Source organism: Haliotis cracherodii, unplaced genomic scaffold, assembly GCF_022045235.1.
Source record: "Haliotis cracherodii isolate W230 unplaced genomic scaffold, xgHalCrac1.p SCAF_6, whole genome shotgun sequence".
NCBI classification, from domain to species: Eukaryota; Metazoa; Mollusca; class Gastropoda; order Lepetellida; family Haliotidae; genus Haliotis; species Haliotis cracherodii.
In genome coordinates this window covers 61,341,812-61,361,832 of record NW_027266319.1, presented here as the reverse complement: position 1 = coordinate 61,361,832, position 20,021 = coordinate 61,341,812, and the positions used below count along the sequence as shown (strand labels likewise).

Genomic DNA, 20,021 nt, shown 5'->3' with positions numbered 1-20,021 from the left:
TATGGGCAATTAAATTATGGAAAACTATATCTGTCGTACATATATATTTCAGGATAAATAACGATATTTATCTTTCAACTCTGTTTTTTTCCACCAAAATAATATTCTAATAAGAACCCCTATTTCTAATTTTGAGAGCGCCCTGGGTGCTTATTACGTCAAATACGGTAATAGCAAAGGAAGCAGGCTCAAAGCCAGCTTGACTGGGCTGGTGCTGACTTCCTCACAAGCCCTGAGGCGCTCGGCTCTAACCTTTATCCCATGCCTGGGATCACCTAGAAATGCTGTAATCCACATACTATAGGAATATTTCTGTACTGACAAGTCAGTACTATTCTGTCATTATTATTCAATTAATGTTGATAAACTGAAACATAATTAAGTCAAAAAGGCACAAATTACTGCTTTGACACTTCAAAGGAAATTAAAGTCAGTACTGGAATGTTTAAAACCCCATAGAAACATGAGTAACTGATCCAAAGATGAAATACACATACACAGGTCATAAACAATCTTAAGACAAATAGTTACTGGAGTTGATTGCAGATAAGTACGTAAAATTAACGTAAAAGTGGGTTATCAAATGAGAATAAACAGTATGAAAAACATTAATCAGTTGCACATAAATAGCAATAATTAATGAAGACAAAAGGAAATCCTGACAAATATTTTGCTAATTTGTAGATACCCCATACCTGAGGAAAAGCTTCTCCCTGGCACAGAAAACTTATTGAATTTCAACAGGGGAATAATACCGGAATATTGGCTGAATGGTATTACCTAATCTAATCATGAACAAATAAAATACTAATATACACTGCATTGGAAAATTGTTAACTGCTGTATTAGGTCTGAGAATTGCATATTGCCTTAAAAGAGAGTGAAATACTCTTAGAAAACCATGCTGGCTTTTGCAGAGGCTGTAGAACATTTAATGATGTCTTTTCTTTGTACACCATGTCTGAACTCCTAAAGCAAAGACAGAAACTATTCTGTCTGATAAAGATGACCAATATGTACATTTTACCTCAACATTCAAGTAGATCTCTATACATTAACTATGGTAATAACCAGTACTCCGTTGTTCGCGCTTTATTTGCAAGGTACTATATTATCACTCATATTCCCTCGACCAGAAACAGGATAACGCCTATATTATCTACAATTAATGGAATCTTAAAGGTTTTCTTTCAGCTGATAATAGTAAATAACATTTTAAACTTGTGGGCAGAATCTAAATGCTATGGGTCAATATTTCTAATTTTATGAGATTTTATACTATATTTTCACTCATATCCCCTCAACCATAAATGCCTTTAATATCTACAATTAATGGATTCTTAAGATTTCTTCTTGGCTACTGATAGTGAATAACATTTGAAACTTGTTGACAGAATCTTAATGTAATGGGTCAATATTTCTAATCTTAAGAGATTTTTGACTATATCATCACTCATTTATCAAACAAACCCTAACCTTTTTTAACCGAGGTGGAACTTGTCATGGAAATTGTAAAAAAAAGAAGAGTTTGGAACCTAAGTCCATCTTGCTGCCATGGAAACGTAAAAAAAAAAAAAATTCTAAAATAGCCAAAGGCACCAGTTCAGCATGTACCTGACAAACCTGCAAAGTTTGATGAAAAAATATCGAACGGTTTATGAGTTATGCTCGTGAAACAAACCCTACCCTTGCAGAACCTATGTCCATCTTGTTGCCATGGAAACGTAAAAAATAAAAACATTTTAAATTTCTAAATAGCAAAAGGCACCAGTTCAGCATGTACCTGACAGACCTGCAAAGTTTGATGAAAAAATATTGAACGGTGTATGAGTTATGCTCCGGAAACGAAACATGACGGACGGACGGACGGTCGGAGCCCATTTCCATATCCTCCCGCCAACTTTGTTGGGCGGGGGATAATAAATTAATAAGTGTAGTAGTGTTACCACACTTTAGCTATTAGAATTGAAATAATGTGCCAGAATATACTTCACTATTCACCCTTCAAATGGTCTTCTCGTGAGTACGCAGAACTTTATGATATAGATCTAAACACATCGCTTACAAAGTCAAGGACGAAAGTAAGGGACGTTATTCGAAATGACAATGGCGAGACCTTTGATCGAAACAGCATATGCATTCAGCATTTAAGATGCGAGTTCAAGTCAGATGTTTTAAGTGATGTATACTGGGTCAGTTTGACAATACTACATGTTTTTTGTGCTTATGTCAAAAGTCAAGTTTATAGAGAAAACACGAACAATATACATCGAAACACTCAAAACAAAAATTGTTCAGGAAGCAGCACACCCACCAGCGAGTTACAATGACGTTCTAAGCTGAAGTTTGTTTTGTTATTTACGGTATATATATCCAATATATTTCACGAATAAACAAAGGACTTAAATACAATATCAAGCTATTTGTATTTAGATGATGTTATTATTTTTTTATCTATCTAGATCCATAATTCTTCTCAGAATCTCACTAATTTTCATTCGCAAAGAGAGATAATTTAGGAATTGTCAAGTTACGTCGTCTCATGGAACATGCCACAAGTTAACGTGAACATACATAGAGCGTAGTCCTTTTCTATCCTTTTAAATTAAGTAGACCTAATAATAGTAATAAACTGATTTGTCTGATTTCATTTAAATCTCACTGAGGAGAGAAATAAATTGTTAATGTGTCAAATCTATTCCAGAACGTAGTTCGATGACGTTTGGCTTGTCTGACAGCATTGCTGAGGATCATTTACCATTTGTCCGTTGACCCGATATATACGTAACAACAATTTTATTGTCTGAATGGTCTCAACTATCTAAATTATTTATTTAACATAAAACGGGTAGATGTATTGGTTTATTGAATGCAAAATTCAAAGAATATCGTGTTGAAAATGTCTATTTTATATTGATCAGTAAATTTTATTCAACAAACGTTTTCTGCGAACATATAATGGATAGTGAATTTTGGACAATGTTCAAACTATGCTACATTTTGATGAGACCCCGAACGAGCATGGGAACCCATTGTTTATTTGATTTGTCGATACGAAAATCTGTGCTTAACTAAGTTAACTTTGCTGTCAAAATTTCAATATATTGTTATATTTAATGGAATACATCTGTCGTGATTTAGAACATTTCTGACGTGAAATCATTGATGCGTTCTTCGTGTTTTCAAAGTGTCAATTTGAATCACACAGTTTAACCCCCTGGATGCCACAGGGACATATATGTCCCTCCTCTACAACCCTCACTTTGAAGTCTAATAAAATTCAAAATACATCATGCACACTAATACACTTCACAGTTTTGAATAAGGTGGGAGATTCCCTGTTCTGTGATATCATCCACTGGCATTTTAAGCCAAGCAAAAGTACTAAAAATGACCTCTGAAAATTAGGTACTTCGTAAATGTCGCCATTTTTTACACATTACTAAATCACCACTCGCCGCGTTATTTACAGCATGTTTTGAAATCTAAATTTCGGATATTTACTCTTAGAAATGATTTTCAAAAATAGCATATTAGTGATCACGGGTATCTGTCCTTTATGAAATCACCAATGATCATTCCAAAACGGCTCTGATAACCCTAGAATCGTTTAGATTGATTTGGAAAATACGCAAAAACCAACGCCGAAGTGAACATTCCGCCATATTGGATAGTGTTTACAAAATCACTTTTCAGGTACACCAGTTATGAGGCGCCTGTAACATCGCGTATATTTGAACCTTAGCTGCCATACAGCGATCCTTGAATTCCTCACACATTTTAGAAATCGAATGAACAATGGTCTTTGTCACCAATACGAATGGCTGGATGAAATCAAGCAAAATTAGTAAGGTGTGAAAACGAATGCTGTGCTCGAAAAACTGCACTTGTTTGAAATGTAAACAAAGCAAAATACAGATTTTACACAGTGTAGCATTTTCTCCTATTTTGAGCTATCCATTCATCTATTCGTTCAATATATTGGCTCACCATTTCCAGAATATGCATGGGAAGAGAATCGTAGGAAGAATTAGGGAATTTAAAATAGATACATTGACAATTTCTGTTGAAAATATCAAATCATTGCAAAGTTACCGTCCTGTGTGACGCCATGACTGACACAAAATCACGCACAGCGACAACGGTATTTATCAGATTTTCTGACTATTTCGGTTTGTTTCAAGGAACATTATAACAACAAATAACAGTACATAGATTGTCAGAATGTGTCTGATTACTTACATGTCACATTTATGTATATAATTTTTTTTTATGTCATTTGATACACAGAACAGTGATGTATATATGATTCCTGAATCAACGAAAGCCCCCTCGTAAAATCCCGCGTACTGTTGACAGTGAACACGCCATTTTGTAAAAGTCGGTCACTGGTAGTGATGTCATACGTCAACTTTGTTGTACATATTTTGTAATTTCTTTGAGTTGAAGGTCCTTGAATGAGAGCACACACGATCATTGTACCATGCTGTTTACAGTTTCAGTTATGATGTAGATTTTGCATATGTTTTATACATTTTGTCACTAAATCAATTTCACTTTGGACATTTGTCAATGTTCAAAATGATATCATACGTATATATAGGCCACAACATGTATGGACAACGTCAACTTTGTTGTACATATTTTGTAATTTCTTTGAGTTGAAGGTCCTTGAATGAGAGCACACACGATCATTGTACCATGCTGTTTACAGTTTCAGTTATGATGTAGATTTTGCATATGTTTTATACATTTTTTCACTAAATCAATTTCACTTTGGACATTTGTCAATGTTCAAAATGATATCATACGTATATATAGGCCACAACATGTATGGACAAACTTTTGATAATCTCCTGTTTGTTTGAACATTGTTTACATAACAATTGATAGGTTTTTAGTGCCGAATACGATATTTCTTTCCTTTGGACGAGTGTTACAAGATGATGTGTAAATGTAACTGCAGCATGTACATATTTCTTGGGATGTGCAATACTCAATATTATAAGTTCATATTAGCAATGTCCATGAATAGCCGTTTCATTTTATGTTATAACTAAAACTGAATATATTACTTTCACAAAATGAATAATATTTTTTCAGTAAAATATATACACAAATTTCTGAAAGAATTGTGTTGGAATTTTTTTTTATGTCATTTGATACACAGAACAGTGATATCTAACGATTCGCCAGGTGCGCGTTAGTCACAAACAATTTACGAAGTATTCCCCTCGTTTTGCATTATATAATCAATGGGTTCATTCTTTGTTCAATATTGTGATCACAGGATATTAAACTTAATTTCTCCAGGAATTGTAAAATGTATAAAAATAAAATCCATGCCAGGTACCTCGTTGGTTCAACCTTATACGATTATCCTGATAATTCTATACCAGTATTGCTTTCTTCGCATATTTTTATTGTTTAATTCTGAGACGAAATGAAGAGAAATAATAACATAATAATGAACAAATATATGTCAAATATTGAATATAATTTTGGTTGTTTTGAAATATTCTTTTGGGTATTTCATTACGAAAATTGATGCCAAACAGGTGCATGTCTTGTTCAGTTAAGATACACGATAAACTATCTAATCGTTTACATATTCAAAAGATGATTTACTTGGTGAAAGCAGTAATTTTCTGTCGTGTCGAACAAGTGTCAAATTCCGTTTTAAACATCGAGATTTTCCATATCATAATCAAAAATTAGGGGAGATATATATTAATCAAAATTATACCAGTGTCGCTTTTCTCCGACGTTATCAAAGACATAACACCTGCCATGATGTAAAAAAAGGAATGGTGTTATTTTTGGGGTATTTCATTACATTTGATGATAAGGCTAGTGCTCCATTAATAATGGTGCAACATTAGTCAAATTACACTTACACAATCAGGAGAATGTTGGAATCTGAGGACTAAGTTATAGGTTAGCCTAGATAGGGCCATCCATTTCTCTATTACCTCTTTTTATGAAGTACGATTTCATCATTTCTTATGGGTTTTTTTAATAACTAAACGTATACAGTTTCAATATGGATATTTGTGTTGGAATAGTTTGGTTCCTCGTGAACGAAACACCAAGAAAATATATTGTCCTTACCCACAGCTAATTCTCACCAACTGACCTGAGTTACAAAAAAAATAGTGCTAAGCATAGCGGAGTTATGACCCCTTATCCTTGGACGCGTGTAACCTCTCTGTCGCCTTATGAAAAAGAGAAAAATCAGTTTTCGTCATTTACGGCATGCTATTTTTGGCGTTGAATGTTTGTCGTTATACATACGCCTATAACTCTATTTGATATAAAGTTATGTCGTTCAGATATTAGGCAGTATATTTTGTTCTTATTTTCGACAGTTTCCGTAAATCTTCGAAATAAAAAAAAATCGTCGCACATTACTTTTATCGGTGTACGATAAAAGCGGAGACATTTGGAGCAAGGGGAATATCAAGTGCCGCACTTAGGAAAATGTGCGTCAGAAAAAAACCTCGGCATCCAGGGGGTTAAAGCCCCACCCTGACTATAAATAGCCCGCAAGGTGGCGGTGTTTCAGTTTCGAACAGTGACTGACCATGTAAACAAAACCGAGTGTCGGGAGAACCTTTGTGAAAACCGTACGCAAACAAGATCACCAAAGACCGTCAAACTTCGCATCAACTTGAATGACAAACCCTGGATACCACAAATGGCTAAATATCTAGATATAAGTCAATAAATTGTCAGTAGTTTTTATCATAAAAAATCGAATCGATCGTGTATGAAGTCCGCAGCAACCACAGTGGGCGGAGCTTATTTACGGTTGCGCTATAAATAGCAAAGCACATGGTCATCGTGGTCATGTGTACATGTGACACATTCAATGCATTTGTGGTCAATGTGTATTGTGTTGTATAATTTTACGTCAGAACAGCGGCAGAACAACAGTTTATAAATTAATGTAACAGTAACGATACATAAGTACAAAATTGACAAGATTCTTTCACTTCAATCCGAAAATGACAGATATTTGTTTAGTTTGGGTCATTCTCATTCAACAGTTAGATTCCAGATCTATACCACACAATAATCAGATTATATTTATAAAACTTAAAATATTACACAGATTTTTCAACTTGTGTCTAGGAAGGGACTAATTTGAAGCACCAGAAGTGGCGCCAACATTTCGATCTCAGCTAGACTACAAAATATGAATTTTTCACGTGTATCAACATAACAATTCACACACAAGCAACTGATAAATATGTAACAAAACATACTAGATGATTTTACCTACATTAGTCATTAGGCCTATATAGATAATATTGTACTTACGATAGACGAAAACTCCAATACACACATATTCCAAGACAACTTGAATTATGGATTTCCATTTCTTTCACAGAATTTTCACACACAAAACTGAGTTTTGATCATTAGATCCACACTTGTCCCAAGTATTTTTTGTTCGGGGAATCTGGATATAGGCCTTCATCGCTCACGAGGTTTAAAATACAATCTGGGATCCCTTTCCCGTTTCCACGCCAATCCTTCATCTGCTGCAACGTTTATTATCCGTTTCTTCAAGTCCGAGTATCTACGATCTCTCCAAACACTTGGTTAATTTAGCTCAGTCCAGACGTTTTGGCAACGCTTTTTTCGAATCGACGAATTTCTGCAACATGTTGGCCGCACCATTCCCTAACTGCGACTGTCCGTGCTGTGTCACGCATGGTTGACAAAAGAAGTGTGAACATACATATTCGGCTTCATCTGGTTCCAAAATGAAATATCGCTGTGACATTGATTCACTAATCCCAAGAATCGGCACTGAATTTGTCAAAGTTTCTGTTGCACTTGCAAGGGCGGAAAGAGAGGCGCCATCTTGTCGATTCGAGTTGACGACCGGAATTATGTCATCTTGAATTTGAACTTTCTCCACGTTAAAGTCACCAATGTCAGAATCGAATAACCAAAGGCTCCCTGATCATCTCGAACAACTCTCCGTCAAATTAAGCGTCACACGATAATGTTTTGTTGCTCATATTGAAGACAAGCGGACTTACAAGGTTCTTCACAGTTGAAAGCGGATGCGCTCATGGGGCGTGGTTGCTAAGAGATCGCGTTATCAGTGCAATCCAAAAGTACCATGTACAGGATTAAAAAAAATAAAAAATAGTATTCACTATAACATTTCTTTTCTAAAATTGCAGCTTAATTTATTAATTCATCCCAAGGTCGTAACCCTGATCACCTGGTGGGTATTTGGAAGGAATCTTGTGATGACGCCGTGAATGAGGCTGTGTGTATTACATTGTTGAAACCAATTGACCAGGAAGATTGTCGATGCATTGACATTATGACAGATGCTCGTGATGGATGGAGAAAACATGCATCTGAGAAAAACATTGTTGCTTTGAGATTCGAAACAAAACATGTGTTCATGCCGAAGTAGTTTTCATGAGAGGATGATCTGTGCAGCCAGCGACCTGAATAAGCTGGATGAAAATAATGTTGAAATCCATTTTCAAGCACATGACAGAATTCATGTGAACAAATATTTATCTGAACATCGTTTCGAAGTCTGTGAGGCCGTCCGTATTTTAATATTTTGTTCTCTCCATTCGGACGTGAAATAATATAAAATTTCCGTGTCTCAATTTTGCTGCCGCTGTGGAAAATTGCATACCGATCTTATAAAAGAAATACTACATCTACAAGAACTACCATTGCACCGTCATAAAAGAATCATATGATATATGGGTCAACTTTATCTTTCTTCAGGTGTTTTTTAATAGACTATAACAATTTGTTACGAAGCAAAGCGAGTCGATCTACATCAAAAATTAATCCATAGACTAAATTCTAGTACCAAGTGTTTAAACTTTTTTTAAATATCATAAAATACTTTCCACAATTATTGAAAGACTTGTTTTGATAAGAAATATATTTCATTTTGTCCGACCGCTCTCTAGTCAGTTGAGACTTGAGGGGAGAAACACATACAAAAATATGGATGGCCTTCTGCAAATGACACTTGGCATGCCAATCAACAGGGAATCTGGGTCACTGGAACACGCCAAGTTTCACGGTTTGAGTTACTTCTGCACGAGGAGCTTTCGGACAAGTGTGACTTTGCCAAAGCACATTGCTACTGGGCAATGAAAACATGCACGGAAACGACAAAAACTACTTTCATCACTTTTTTGACAATTACCAGGTTACTTTGCACGATCGTTGTCATCCAGATTCCAGATGAAGACAAGACGAACACAACGAAGAACAACACTGTTGAATTCACCGAATGCCGTATATAGTGTGAGAAATGCTAATCATAAACTGCAGATATAACGATTCGTGCCGTGACACATATTACCGTATTCGACGTAATAAGCGCCCACGGCGATATTTGCTAATATATAGGCTGGTGAACAATCCCAATTGGCACCTCTTCCGATTGATCAATTTACACAAGACTTATTTATTCGTGTATAATACACACTCGTGTGTTATATGCGCCCATAATTACGGGCTATTCAATTCTGGAAAAAAATGTTTGTCGTGTATAATACGCAGTCTTTTCTTTTGTGTCATTCAGGCTGTCAGCATAAACCACGAAATTTACGATCTTTCAACTCTGTTTTTTTCACCAAAATTCTAATAAGAGCCCCCTATTTCTAATTTTAAGAGCGCCGTAGGCGCTTATTACGGTATGTTTTTTGGTGTTCAATTACACTGCTCTTACTAATCACGACAAACGTATTTTACAGGAGATATCGCTTGGGTGTAGATGCCGCCGCAATGACATTGCATCACAATGCTTTGCAAACCATTGTGACATCATTGTTACCGTGACGTCACAATCAAATGATATCACTAATGGCTCTGCTACTGAAGCATTCATGACCAACTCGTGCACACTCCGTCGCAGTGGTGACTCAGCATAACACCACTGCCACAGGCTAATTTGCATATCACGTGACCGAACTTTTCTCTTGTTTGTAAACAAACGCGCTTTTTCAGAAATCAGTATAGAACGGACTAATGCAAGTATTTGGGGGCGCTTTACATGTTGTTTTGCATAACTATATAGATATGCTACTACAACTGCGACAGTGAGTTGCATGACAATATATATTTATGCATCAAAGTGACCGTGTCGCTAGCTCTCCGTTGGGCTTCGATGACAGCACGTGGAGCCGTACAACCAATGTAAACATAGGATAACTACGCAAAAACAAGTAGATTTTTACGTATTTGCATACTTTCTCAATGAAAGTTAACCATTCTTTGACATTTGTTTATGAAAATGTGTAGACTTGGCAAACGTGAAACGGATGAAAAGCATATGCAATATCTTGAATGGACTGTGAAAGATGTGACGAATCGTCACATGGCGCTGGCCTGTGGCAGAGGTACTATGCTTGCTGGCTGCCGGCCGCATGGAGCTCTGGGTAGGAGAGTGCAACTCGTGTTATTCCGGGACAAGCCGAATAGCGACTCGTGCCCCACTCGTGACCATTTTTGCGACTGGATTCCGTCTGAGCATAAACGGGCATGGGTGAAAGAATTGTCAACCCGTTGCGTAATTACACATGTTATATCCCGCTATTTGCCGAGTATTTTTTCCTGGCGCACATTCCAAGGATCTTAGAAGTAAAGGCATCTACCTCCGGCGAAATAATTACGCAGAGATGTATAGAATATCAAAATTCTTATCTGATGGTGTTTTACTGCAAATATTAAACCTGTTTACACTGCTAAGTGTTGTCCGTGATTTTTTTCTGCGTTAAAAACCCCCCAGCAAATTTCTCCGCTTTTTATCGTACACCGATAAAAGTAATGTGTGGCGATTTTTTTATTTAACTTTACGGAAGCTGAGCGAACAAAATACTGCCGTAAATGATGACGTCAAAAGACGACAGAGAGGTTACACTCGCACACATACAGGTTACACACAACCAAATGTTTTCCCATAGATTTCTATAGTAACGTTATATATTTTTTTTAAATGACTAAGCATTCAACAGCTATTACCTGTACATGTGTGCATAGTTTGGCCTTAGAGCAGCAATAAAAAAAAATAAAAAAATGACTAGCTTAGTCAGCTCCTTTTCCGAGTACCGGAAGCTAAACACAACACCCCCAGTTTCGCACCAAATGTCACCTACTTGAAAATAGCTGTGGTCACATTCAGCATAAGTCATCATGTTGAAAAAGACAGTACTAAATATAGAAAAACATGGTCAGTTTTACTAACTGGATGGATGTACATTTGAAAGACATAAAAATCTTACAGAATATCCTCCAATCACAGCCTGCAGATATCTCTCGATCTGCACTGAAGGCTGGTACTGGTACTGATTTGGTGTAGTAGAACCTAAAAGGGGTCATAACTCCGCTATTCTTAGTCACAGATCATTATAACTGAGGTCACTTGGTGAGAATTGGCTGTGGATAAGGATAATATATTTTCGTGGTGTTTCGTTCACGAAGAACCAAACTATTCCAACACAAATATATTGAAACTGCATACGTTTAGGTATAAAAAAACCCAATAAGAAATGAAATCGTACTTCATAAAAAAGAAGTAATAGCGAAACGGATGGCCATATCTAACCTACTAATTAGTCCTTAGATTCCAATATTCTCCTGATTGTGCAAGTGTAATTGCACCATTATTAGTGGAACACTAGACTTGTCATCAAATGCGATGAATTATTGAAAAAATGACACCATTTTATTTGACGTCATGGCTAGTTATATGTCTTTGACAACGTCGGAGAAAGACATCAGTATTTTGATTAATATATATCTCCCCTAGTTTTTGTTCATAGTAAAGCAAATTTCGAATGTATAAAACGGAATTTGACGCTTATTCGACACAACATAAAATGACTGCTTTTACCGTGAAAATAATGTCTTGAATAGATAAACCATTAGAGAGTTTACCGTTTTCATAATTGCACAAGGCACGCACCTGTTTGACATATTTTCTACTAATTAAGACAAACAAAATGAGCTTTAATATTGGACAGTATTTGTTCATTATTATGTGATTATTTTTCTTCATCTCGTCTCAAAATGATACAATAAAAGGATGCGAAGAAAGTTCCTTTGGTATAGAATTATCAGGATAATCGTATAAGGTTCGACCTTTTGGTACATGTCACGGTTTATATATTTAATACTTTTTACGATTCTTGGAGAAAATAAAATAAACAATTTAATACTCCCAATATTTAAAAAAGGTGAACCCATTGATACAAAACGAGAGAAACAATTCGTAAATCGTTTGTGACTAATGCGCACCTGGCGAATCGTCAGACATCACGTACCGTTCTGACTATCAAAAGAGATTAAAAAAATAATCCCAAGACCAAGACAATTCTTCTAAAAATCTGTGCATATAGTTTAGCCAAAAATATTTTCCATTTTGTTAAATTAATTTTCGGTCAGTTAATGGAAGACCTCGGGCTTCTGCAAATGATAATTCCCAGAAAAATAGCGTTACCCTTATATCAAAAGACACTCGGGTGAGATTCTCTATATGTAAGAGAAATAATAAAACATAGTCTAGCGTATTCGTTGCATAAACATTTCGCAGGTTTTCGAATACACCCCCAAATTGTGCTATGCGAAATTATTTTTTTATTATACACTTATCAGAAAACTTTGAGCGAAAAGAATATTCTCAGGTATTTGAACGAGATACGCATGTAGGAAATGTGTCGACATATGTAGAGCTATGCATAAAATATAAATGTCGAAGATATTCCTACCTTTGTCTTTCCATTCCATGACGTCAAGAAAGTTTATATTTAAAAGTGGCTTGGTGTGCCAACATTGGCACAAAACCAGGAATAACTCGTCAGCTATATGATGTGACTGCTGACAAAACAGAAATGTGTTGTGCGACTCGTATGTGGTTGCAATATATATATATGGGGTGATTACGTTTAAAATGATGAAACTTCTGTTGAAAACATTGAAATTGGAATAGCAATAAACCATGGTCGATATGTTGATATTTTCTAGCCCTATTTCATTAAACTACATTGAAATGCGATACAGTTATTGAAACCAACGAAATTAGTCAACGTCTCAACAAATACTCTACAACGCGTGAAGATTCCGGCGCGACGTCAACGTATAGAGACGGAGTCCAGTTAGACGAAGCCGGATGTGACGGCAAATAAACGCGCTGACATACTATCGCTGCCACCAGACTAAGCTCCCCACTGTGATAGGTGGCTACAACCATGATTGGAGTTGAACTCGCAACCGTCTGACCGTTATGTTTACAAACAAGTGATGACTGTGTCCAAACACAATACAGTGAGCGTCTACCGAATCTGAACAGAAACAATGTAACGCAGTCACAGTCATTGCCAAACAATAAAATACACTGCCATTTCACATGTGTTCTGACCAGATAGGAATTTAAATTATTAGTGCTTTGAGACAATTAACGTGTATTAACCAATAATTAAGTCAGGCTCTCTTCCTAAGCTGATACATATTGTTGAGCTAGGTGACCTATAGATTTAACCCCACTTAATTGAATTTTGAACCGAACGGGTAGCAGTAAGCGCTGAATGTATCCAAAAATATCATATAAAATAAACGATGTACAAAGTTTCCACGGAACAAGAGGCATGCTTAATATCTTATAAATACACTGTGGGCCCCCCCCCCCATTCCCTTTTTACTTTTAGCACAAATAAAACTATGAGAGAGAGAGAGAGAGAGAGAGAGAGAGAGAGAGAGCAATACCATCACCATCACCATCACCTTATCGCTGTTAAAGATCGCTTTGTGGAACGAGGCCCAGGGCAGTCATGTTTGATATGATGAACACCGAGGACTTCTTATGTTTAATGCCCTTACAGACCCCATAGCGTCCTCATTCTGTAATGGACCCGTGGAGATCCGGGGGTAGAATAGCTCTTCAGTAACCCATGCATGCTTGTCGTAAGAGGCGACTAACGGGATCGGGTGGTCAGGCTCGCTGACTTGGTTGATGCATAGCATCAATCCCAATTGCGTTGATCGATGCCCATGATATCAATCACTGGATTGTCTGGTCCAGATTCGATTATTTACATACCGCCGTCATATAGCTGGAATATTGCTGAGTGCGGCGTAAAACCAACCAATCAACCAACCAACCAACTGTAGAATGACGTCAACAATCTTCAGCTATATGACTTCATTTCCAAAGTGACATCATTCCGACCTTACGTCAGAATTAGATTGGAATGGCGTCAACAATGCCGTCGGTCCGCCCGGCAAACAATGCACAATCGATCACAGGAAATAAAAACAATAAAACTTTATTTTCTTATTTTTACAATACGGATGCAAAAATCAACGAAATCGTCAAATGCAGTGAAGCATGAGTAATTTTTGTACATAGATTTTACCCCTGAGGATCTTGCAGAATATCTTAAAGTGTGTTGTTAATATGAATTTTATAACTTGTCACTGACCCTATCGATTGGTATTTTTTACACGAGGATCACTTTATACAATTTTAAAAGGCCAATTTATGTATGCAGCGAAGGTTATTTTTATGATTAATTTCAAACAAGCAATTATAACCATAAACCGTATTGGGTTTCATTCCCTATGTGATTTTAGAAAATCATGATAGTAAGGTGACCTGACAAGCTTGAATAAAATGAAAATGGAAACAATCATATGTCATTTTTGACGATGATTCTGTCAAAATTGTCAAAATTCCATTTGAATATATTTCCTATAAAATTCGGATGTGATTTTATACATTTCTATGAATATGTGTAAATATCTATAGCTTGTCTTGTAAAGTACTAGAAAAAAAGTTGGTACGCATATCTACGTGACCGACACAATACAGTGAACACACCACTTGCACGTGACACACATTAAACACAGAATGTAATAAATGTATCTAAAAATACACCGTGTTGCTACACTATATTCCTAACAATAATTATGAAATGACGAATCTTTGGATCTTACTTATATCCACCATATATAAATCAATACCGTTGAGTATCAAAATCGAAAATTGTGACCAAGCTTGATCAGGGTTAGTGTAACACAAAGACCACTAACATACATGTAAACTATCCTAATATCTGACCGAAACATCAATTCATATCCCGTGAACCCCAAAACCAGTTTGAAAAAAAGTCCCTCATCCGTATTCGCATAAACGTTTCGTTAACATAATATCCGTCCTATTAACTATCGGTATGAACATCTACAGATAGACCGGCACTGCAGGGCGCCGGATGAAGTCGTGGAACAGAGGCGGAGGGCGGTGATGCCGCATGGAGTAGGAGACGATGGCGGGATCTAACATGGCCGCCGGGGCGGCGGGCATCGGTGGGAGGTCAGTCACGTCTTGTGTTTTCCCGCCGTATTTCTTCTCAGCCCGAGCCTTGGCCTTGGCCTCTTCGTCTTTCCTCAATCTGTCCAGATGGTCGACGCGGATCCTCTCGATGTCGAGGAAGGCGTCATTGAGGATGCTGCTGCTGCTGCCGGACAGAGCGCGTTCGAAGCCGTCCATCTCCTTGTTGAAGGCCTGGATGACTTGCTCCCGCTCGTGAGTCTCCTCGACCTGGAGCGCCTGCTCGAAGTCTGCCTTGTCGTAGCTTGTGCTTGCATCAACCTGTAGACGCAGAAACGAGCCTTAAGATTATTTCATTCATATAAATTCATATAATTCTGAATTCGAGCCCACCAGCCCACGTTTCGCAATTCGCTGTGCAGAGGTGCGTCCCTTGGGCACGCCAGAAACCTATGATTGTTTGTTTGAATCCCGGTTTGCCCCGATTATGTTTCTAGATTTGTCGGCACCATACCCGTGCTCGTGGGTTTCACCGAAGTGATAAACGTCTGAGACCTGCATCACTTGGGGCGTTCCTCCCACATTAAGCTGACACGACGTGATTTGACTGGAATACTGTTAAAAGCGGCGTTAACCCCAATTCATTCACTCACTCACTCACTCCTCTGTTACGTCTCGTGGTACATGTATGAAGCGACCCGTGAAGACCCGGGGTGAGAATTGGTCTGCAGCAATCCATGCTTGCTGTGAAAAGGCCTTGGCGACCGTGCCTGTTTTTTTCCGGTTGTATACGACTCAAGGTGACATGATAGCTTTATCACTAAAATTGAAGGCTACTGTCGCAGCAGGTTTATTAAAAAGCTTTGATAAAACCGTGCACGAGTATGCGTGTATATTTTATGTCCGTTTCAAACACGCCTTTCACCTGGGATACACATGTAACATTCGGAGCAGCTTTTGATTACAGTAAAACAACTTCTCGTGAGTACGATCTCTGCCGTAGGTCCCGCGTCTCAAGGACAAAGCAACTAGTTTTTATGAGAATCTGTCGGACACGAATTCGCGACCTTCGGATTGTTAGCCCGACAGCTACGTCCACACTGTGAAATCGAGAACAAATTTACCTTGTCATGTCTCCGCCGTTACGGAACTGAACGATAAGGGTCGAATAGATCACGGGCACTTACGAAGGTTACGGGAAGGCATGGTGTCTCGTGATTTTTGTGTACGGACACTTACGAGTAATCCATTTGGCACACTCGTCCCATTCCGTACTCTACAAGAATCAGAAAACGGCCACAGGCGTCAGACGTCAGACGTCGAACTCGTGGATACGCATGAATGGCTTGGTATTAAATAATTCGTCGGGTGATTTTTGTGACAGAAAAGTGTGGTAGGGAACACTGTAAGGATAATGCGGATAATTGTAAGGATCAAGGGAGGAATAAGCATGGCTAGTGACGACACACGGGTGAGTTCGCTTTTGAATCAGTACTAAATAGGCCTAAATGTAGCGGTTTAAAGTGGCTGGTGTGAATGTTCCAGGACAGTTTCCAGGAGCCAAAATATTCGACACTAAACTATTTCATCATTCTTTACTCGACGTTTTTGTGTGAAGAATATTAGGAGCGGCTATAGAATCAATACTGGCCACTAAACCCGTACCTAACACTAATGATCGTAAAGGGGTGATTGATCGAAAAGGGGACCCAAGGGCTAAGGATAGAGTTCGGGGTAACCTACCCTAATACCGGCGATATTTGAATGTGTTCAGCGCCAATATAATATACAAAATAAACTGCATTCTTGTGCATAACAATGAAAATGATGAACCCCAAAAATAATATATGTATATTAGTTCCCATTTATAATCATTTTAGCCACTTGAATAACGAAAAAAACGATAATAAAAAACTAGCGCTTGCTATAAAATGCGCCGCCACAGGCTATATTTAGCAAACAAATATTCAAAACTCTCAACATCGCTTGGCGTATTTAATGTCATTGCCTGTAGAGATGATAGATCACTGGGAGGAGCTTAGGCACACTCTATGACCCCTGACGTCACAGGGCATTGTTTCGCCGGTGCGAATGGCAACGAAATGCTACAAATTACGTCTAAGGTATTGTCATGTGTTCGAAATGTTTGTGGTACTGTATTCTAAAGGTAGGCCCAATTAGTCAAACAATCAAACTTTCCTAAACTTGTATACGGCATAATCTGCAATGGTAAGGTTGATCTGTCAGCCGTTACAATCAGGCGTACTACGTCTCCTAGCTCACCATCTCGGGTTTAGAGATGATTTGTCCGCCATGGCCGTTCTCCTTCCTCATCATGCTCTCGATGATCTGCTGGATGGGGTAGTTGAGAGTTGTTTCCCTGTTGGCGAGGTTGCTGATGTACACTGCCTCGCGACACTCCGGGCAGCCGATGTACTGCTCGCTCGGCTCGAGCGCGCGCTGGTTCAGTCTCACATGGGCTGCCATTGACATCAAACATCTGTCAAAAAAGAGCAGTGAGTGAGTGAGTGAGTGAGTGACGTAGTTCAACCTGATATCCAAATGGACTACATCCTGCATATTTACTCTCCCAACCTTGAAATTTGAATATGTTTTGTGAAACTTTCGGCAGCGTTGCTTTTTCCTTTCATTATTAGTTTAAATATGAACGATCGGGAATTGTAAATTTGGTAAATTTTAACAGTGACAATATACCTAAACACATATTTTTTTTGTCATGTGTTTGCCTCTCTGGCAATAGTATGGTTTAAAAATGTTGTTTTTAAACGCAGCGCTCAGTAATATTCCAGCTTTATTGCGGCAGTCTGTAAATAATCGAGTCCAGACAATCCAGTGATTAACATCAAGACCATCGCTCCAACAAATTGGCATAGAATCAACCTAGACAGCGAGCCGGACAACCCGATCAATTTAGTCGCCTCTTACGACAAGAATAGGTTGCACTTGACGGGTGTATGTGTACTGACGGCAATTATTTATTACGTTGCAATTGAGCCTTTCGTCTTATCGCTGGATATAGCCCTGTCAGGGTCTGAGAAAGCTTTTCCTCTTCTCATTGTTTTGATGGATACAAAGCGTATTTATCAAATACGTGTACCAGTAAGTACACGTTTTCCCACCCTCCCTCACAAACTGACGATTGTGTTCTTTATTAACACAGGCAAGAATGCAGTATACCGGACACCTTCCGCCATTTTGGTAAGAGATGTGCAAGAGCTAATTCCTTAGTACCGGTTTCTATGTTTTTCAGACGCCATTTTTGTCGCCTCGTTAAAGTGAGTGAGTATTATTTTACGCCGCTTTTAGCAATATTCCAGTAATAACACGGCGGGGGACACCAGTAATGGGCCCCAGAAATGGGCCCCAGAAATGGGCTTCACACATTGTACCCATGTCGGGAATCGAACCCGGGTCCTCGGCGTGACGAGCGAACGCTTTAACCACTAGGCTACCCGACCGCCCCTCGCCTCCCTTAACACATCATTACGATTATGTTACAATAAGAAAACCATTTTTACTAGACCTAAAATATTGAGCCTCAGGAAATACTCGTTGTGAATAGTTGATGAATGCTTCGTGGCAGAAATTAAATGGAACAAACATCTGAACAAAATTAGGGTTACAATTGTATTGTGGTAATACGTATGTATGTATGAAGTCAAAAGAGGTGCATGTAAACACGGATTACTTACTTGCTGCAGAATGTATGCCCACACGGCAATACTGTAGGGTCGTTGTAGAAATCTAGGCATATGCTGCATTTTAAAGTTATCAAGCAGTCCTCGCCAACAAGCTTTTCAAATTGAGGATGGTATAAAAGCGAGTTGGGGTTATCCAACCGTTCCTTTGGTGGTGGCCTTCTTGGCACTTTTTTGTTAGGCATCTTCGTCCTTGGTTTCATTTTGGCAACTGACAAGTTTGACGACGCCTTATTGTGACGTCATGTCATACCCATGACGTCACAGACACCTATTGAGTTACGTCATGGACTTCTTACACTAGAAACTAGACGGCTAGCGTTTTGCTATGGATTGACTGTGTATATTTCCCGATGTGCAGACTGTATGAACCCGTGTAGCGAAGTTTGCACATAAGCTTTTCGATTCATACATCAATGAACAGAAAAATACACAGTCAGTCCTTATAATCGACAACGAAAACGTGTTGTCAACAATATTTCAATACGAAAACAATTATATAAATCAAAGCAGACAATTGATCAAAATAGAATAATTTTTTAATTTGACGTTTACACGGTATGCGATGCACAACTTGCTCTCCAGAAACATCTTACGCAGCACATGTGTTCAAATCATATCCTCATTAGATGAGAAAGGTCTGTAAAGAACTACCTCAGTAAGTCAGTCACAATGACAGCGCGTCGTAATACATTTACATCAAGTACAAGAAGTCAAAATGGCCGACACGATAAACGTGACTGGAGAGATTTCCGAAGTTGTCGATGAACCTTTGGCGGTTACATGTGTTAGTCATCATTGATCAACTGGCCGATCATTTAAAGGTGAATAAAGATGCGTCAAACAGACACAAAGGTAAATTCATAGATTGATGGAGACGGTCAATGGCAGCCTAGGCACGGATCGAGTCGATACTACGATAGTTTAGATGTGCATTTCATACACTTATGAACGTCAATTTCGCTGTCATGTGA

At 38.1% G+C, this 20,021-nt stretch overlaps 1 protein-coding gene across 1 annotated transcript; it reads right to left on the bottom strand.

The window, feature by feature from the left end:
• Positions 1 to 15,238: 15,238 nt before the first annotated feature.
• On the bottom strand, positions 15,239 to 19,250 carry LOC139445708 (E3 ubiquitin-protein ligase TRIM13-like). The gene is made up of 3 exons (XM_071226911.1): positions 19,042 to 19,250; positions 17,612 to 17,828; positions 15,239 to 15,649 (listed from the first exon to the last, which is right to left on the bottom strand). The coding sequence occupies exons 1-3, from the start codon at positions 19,248 to 19,250 to the stop codon at positions 15,239 to 15,241; spliced, it is 837 nt and encodes a 278-aa protein (XP_071083012.1).
• Between the last annotated feature and the right edge of the window lie 771 nt (positions 19,251 to 20,021).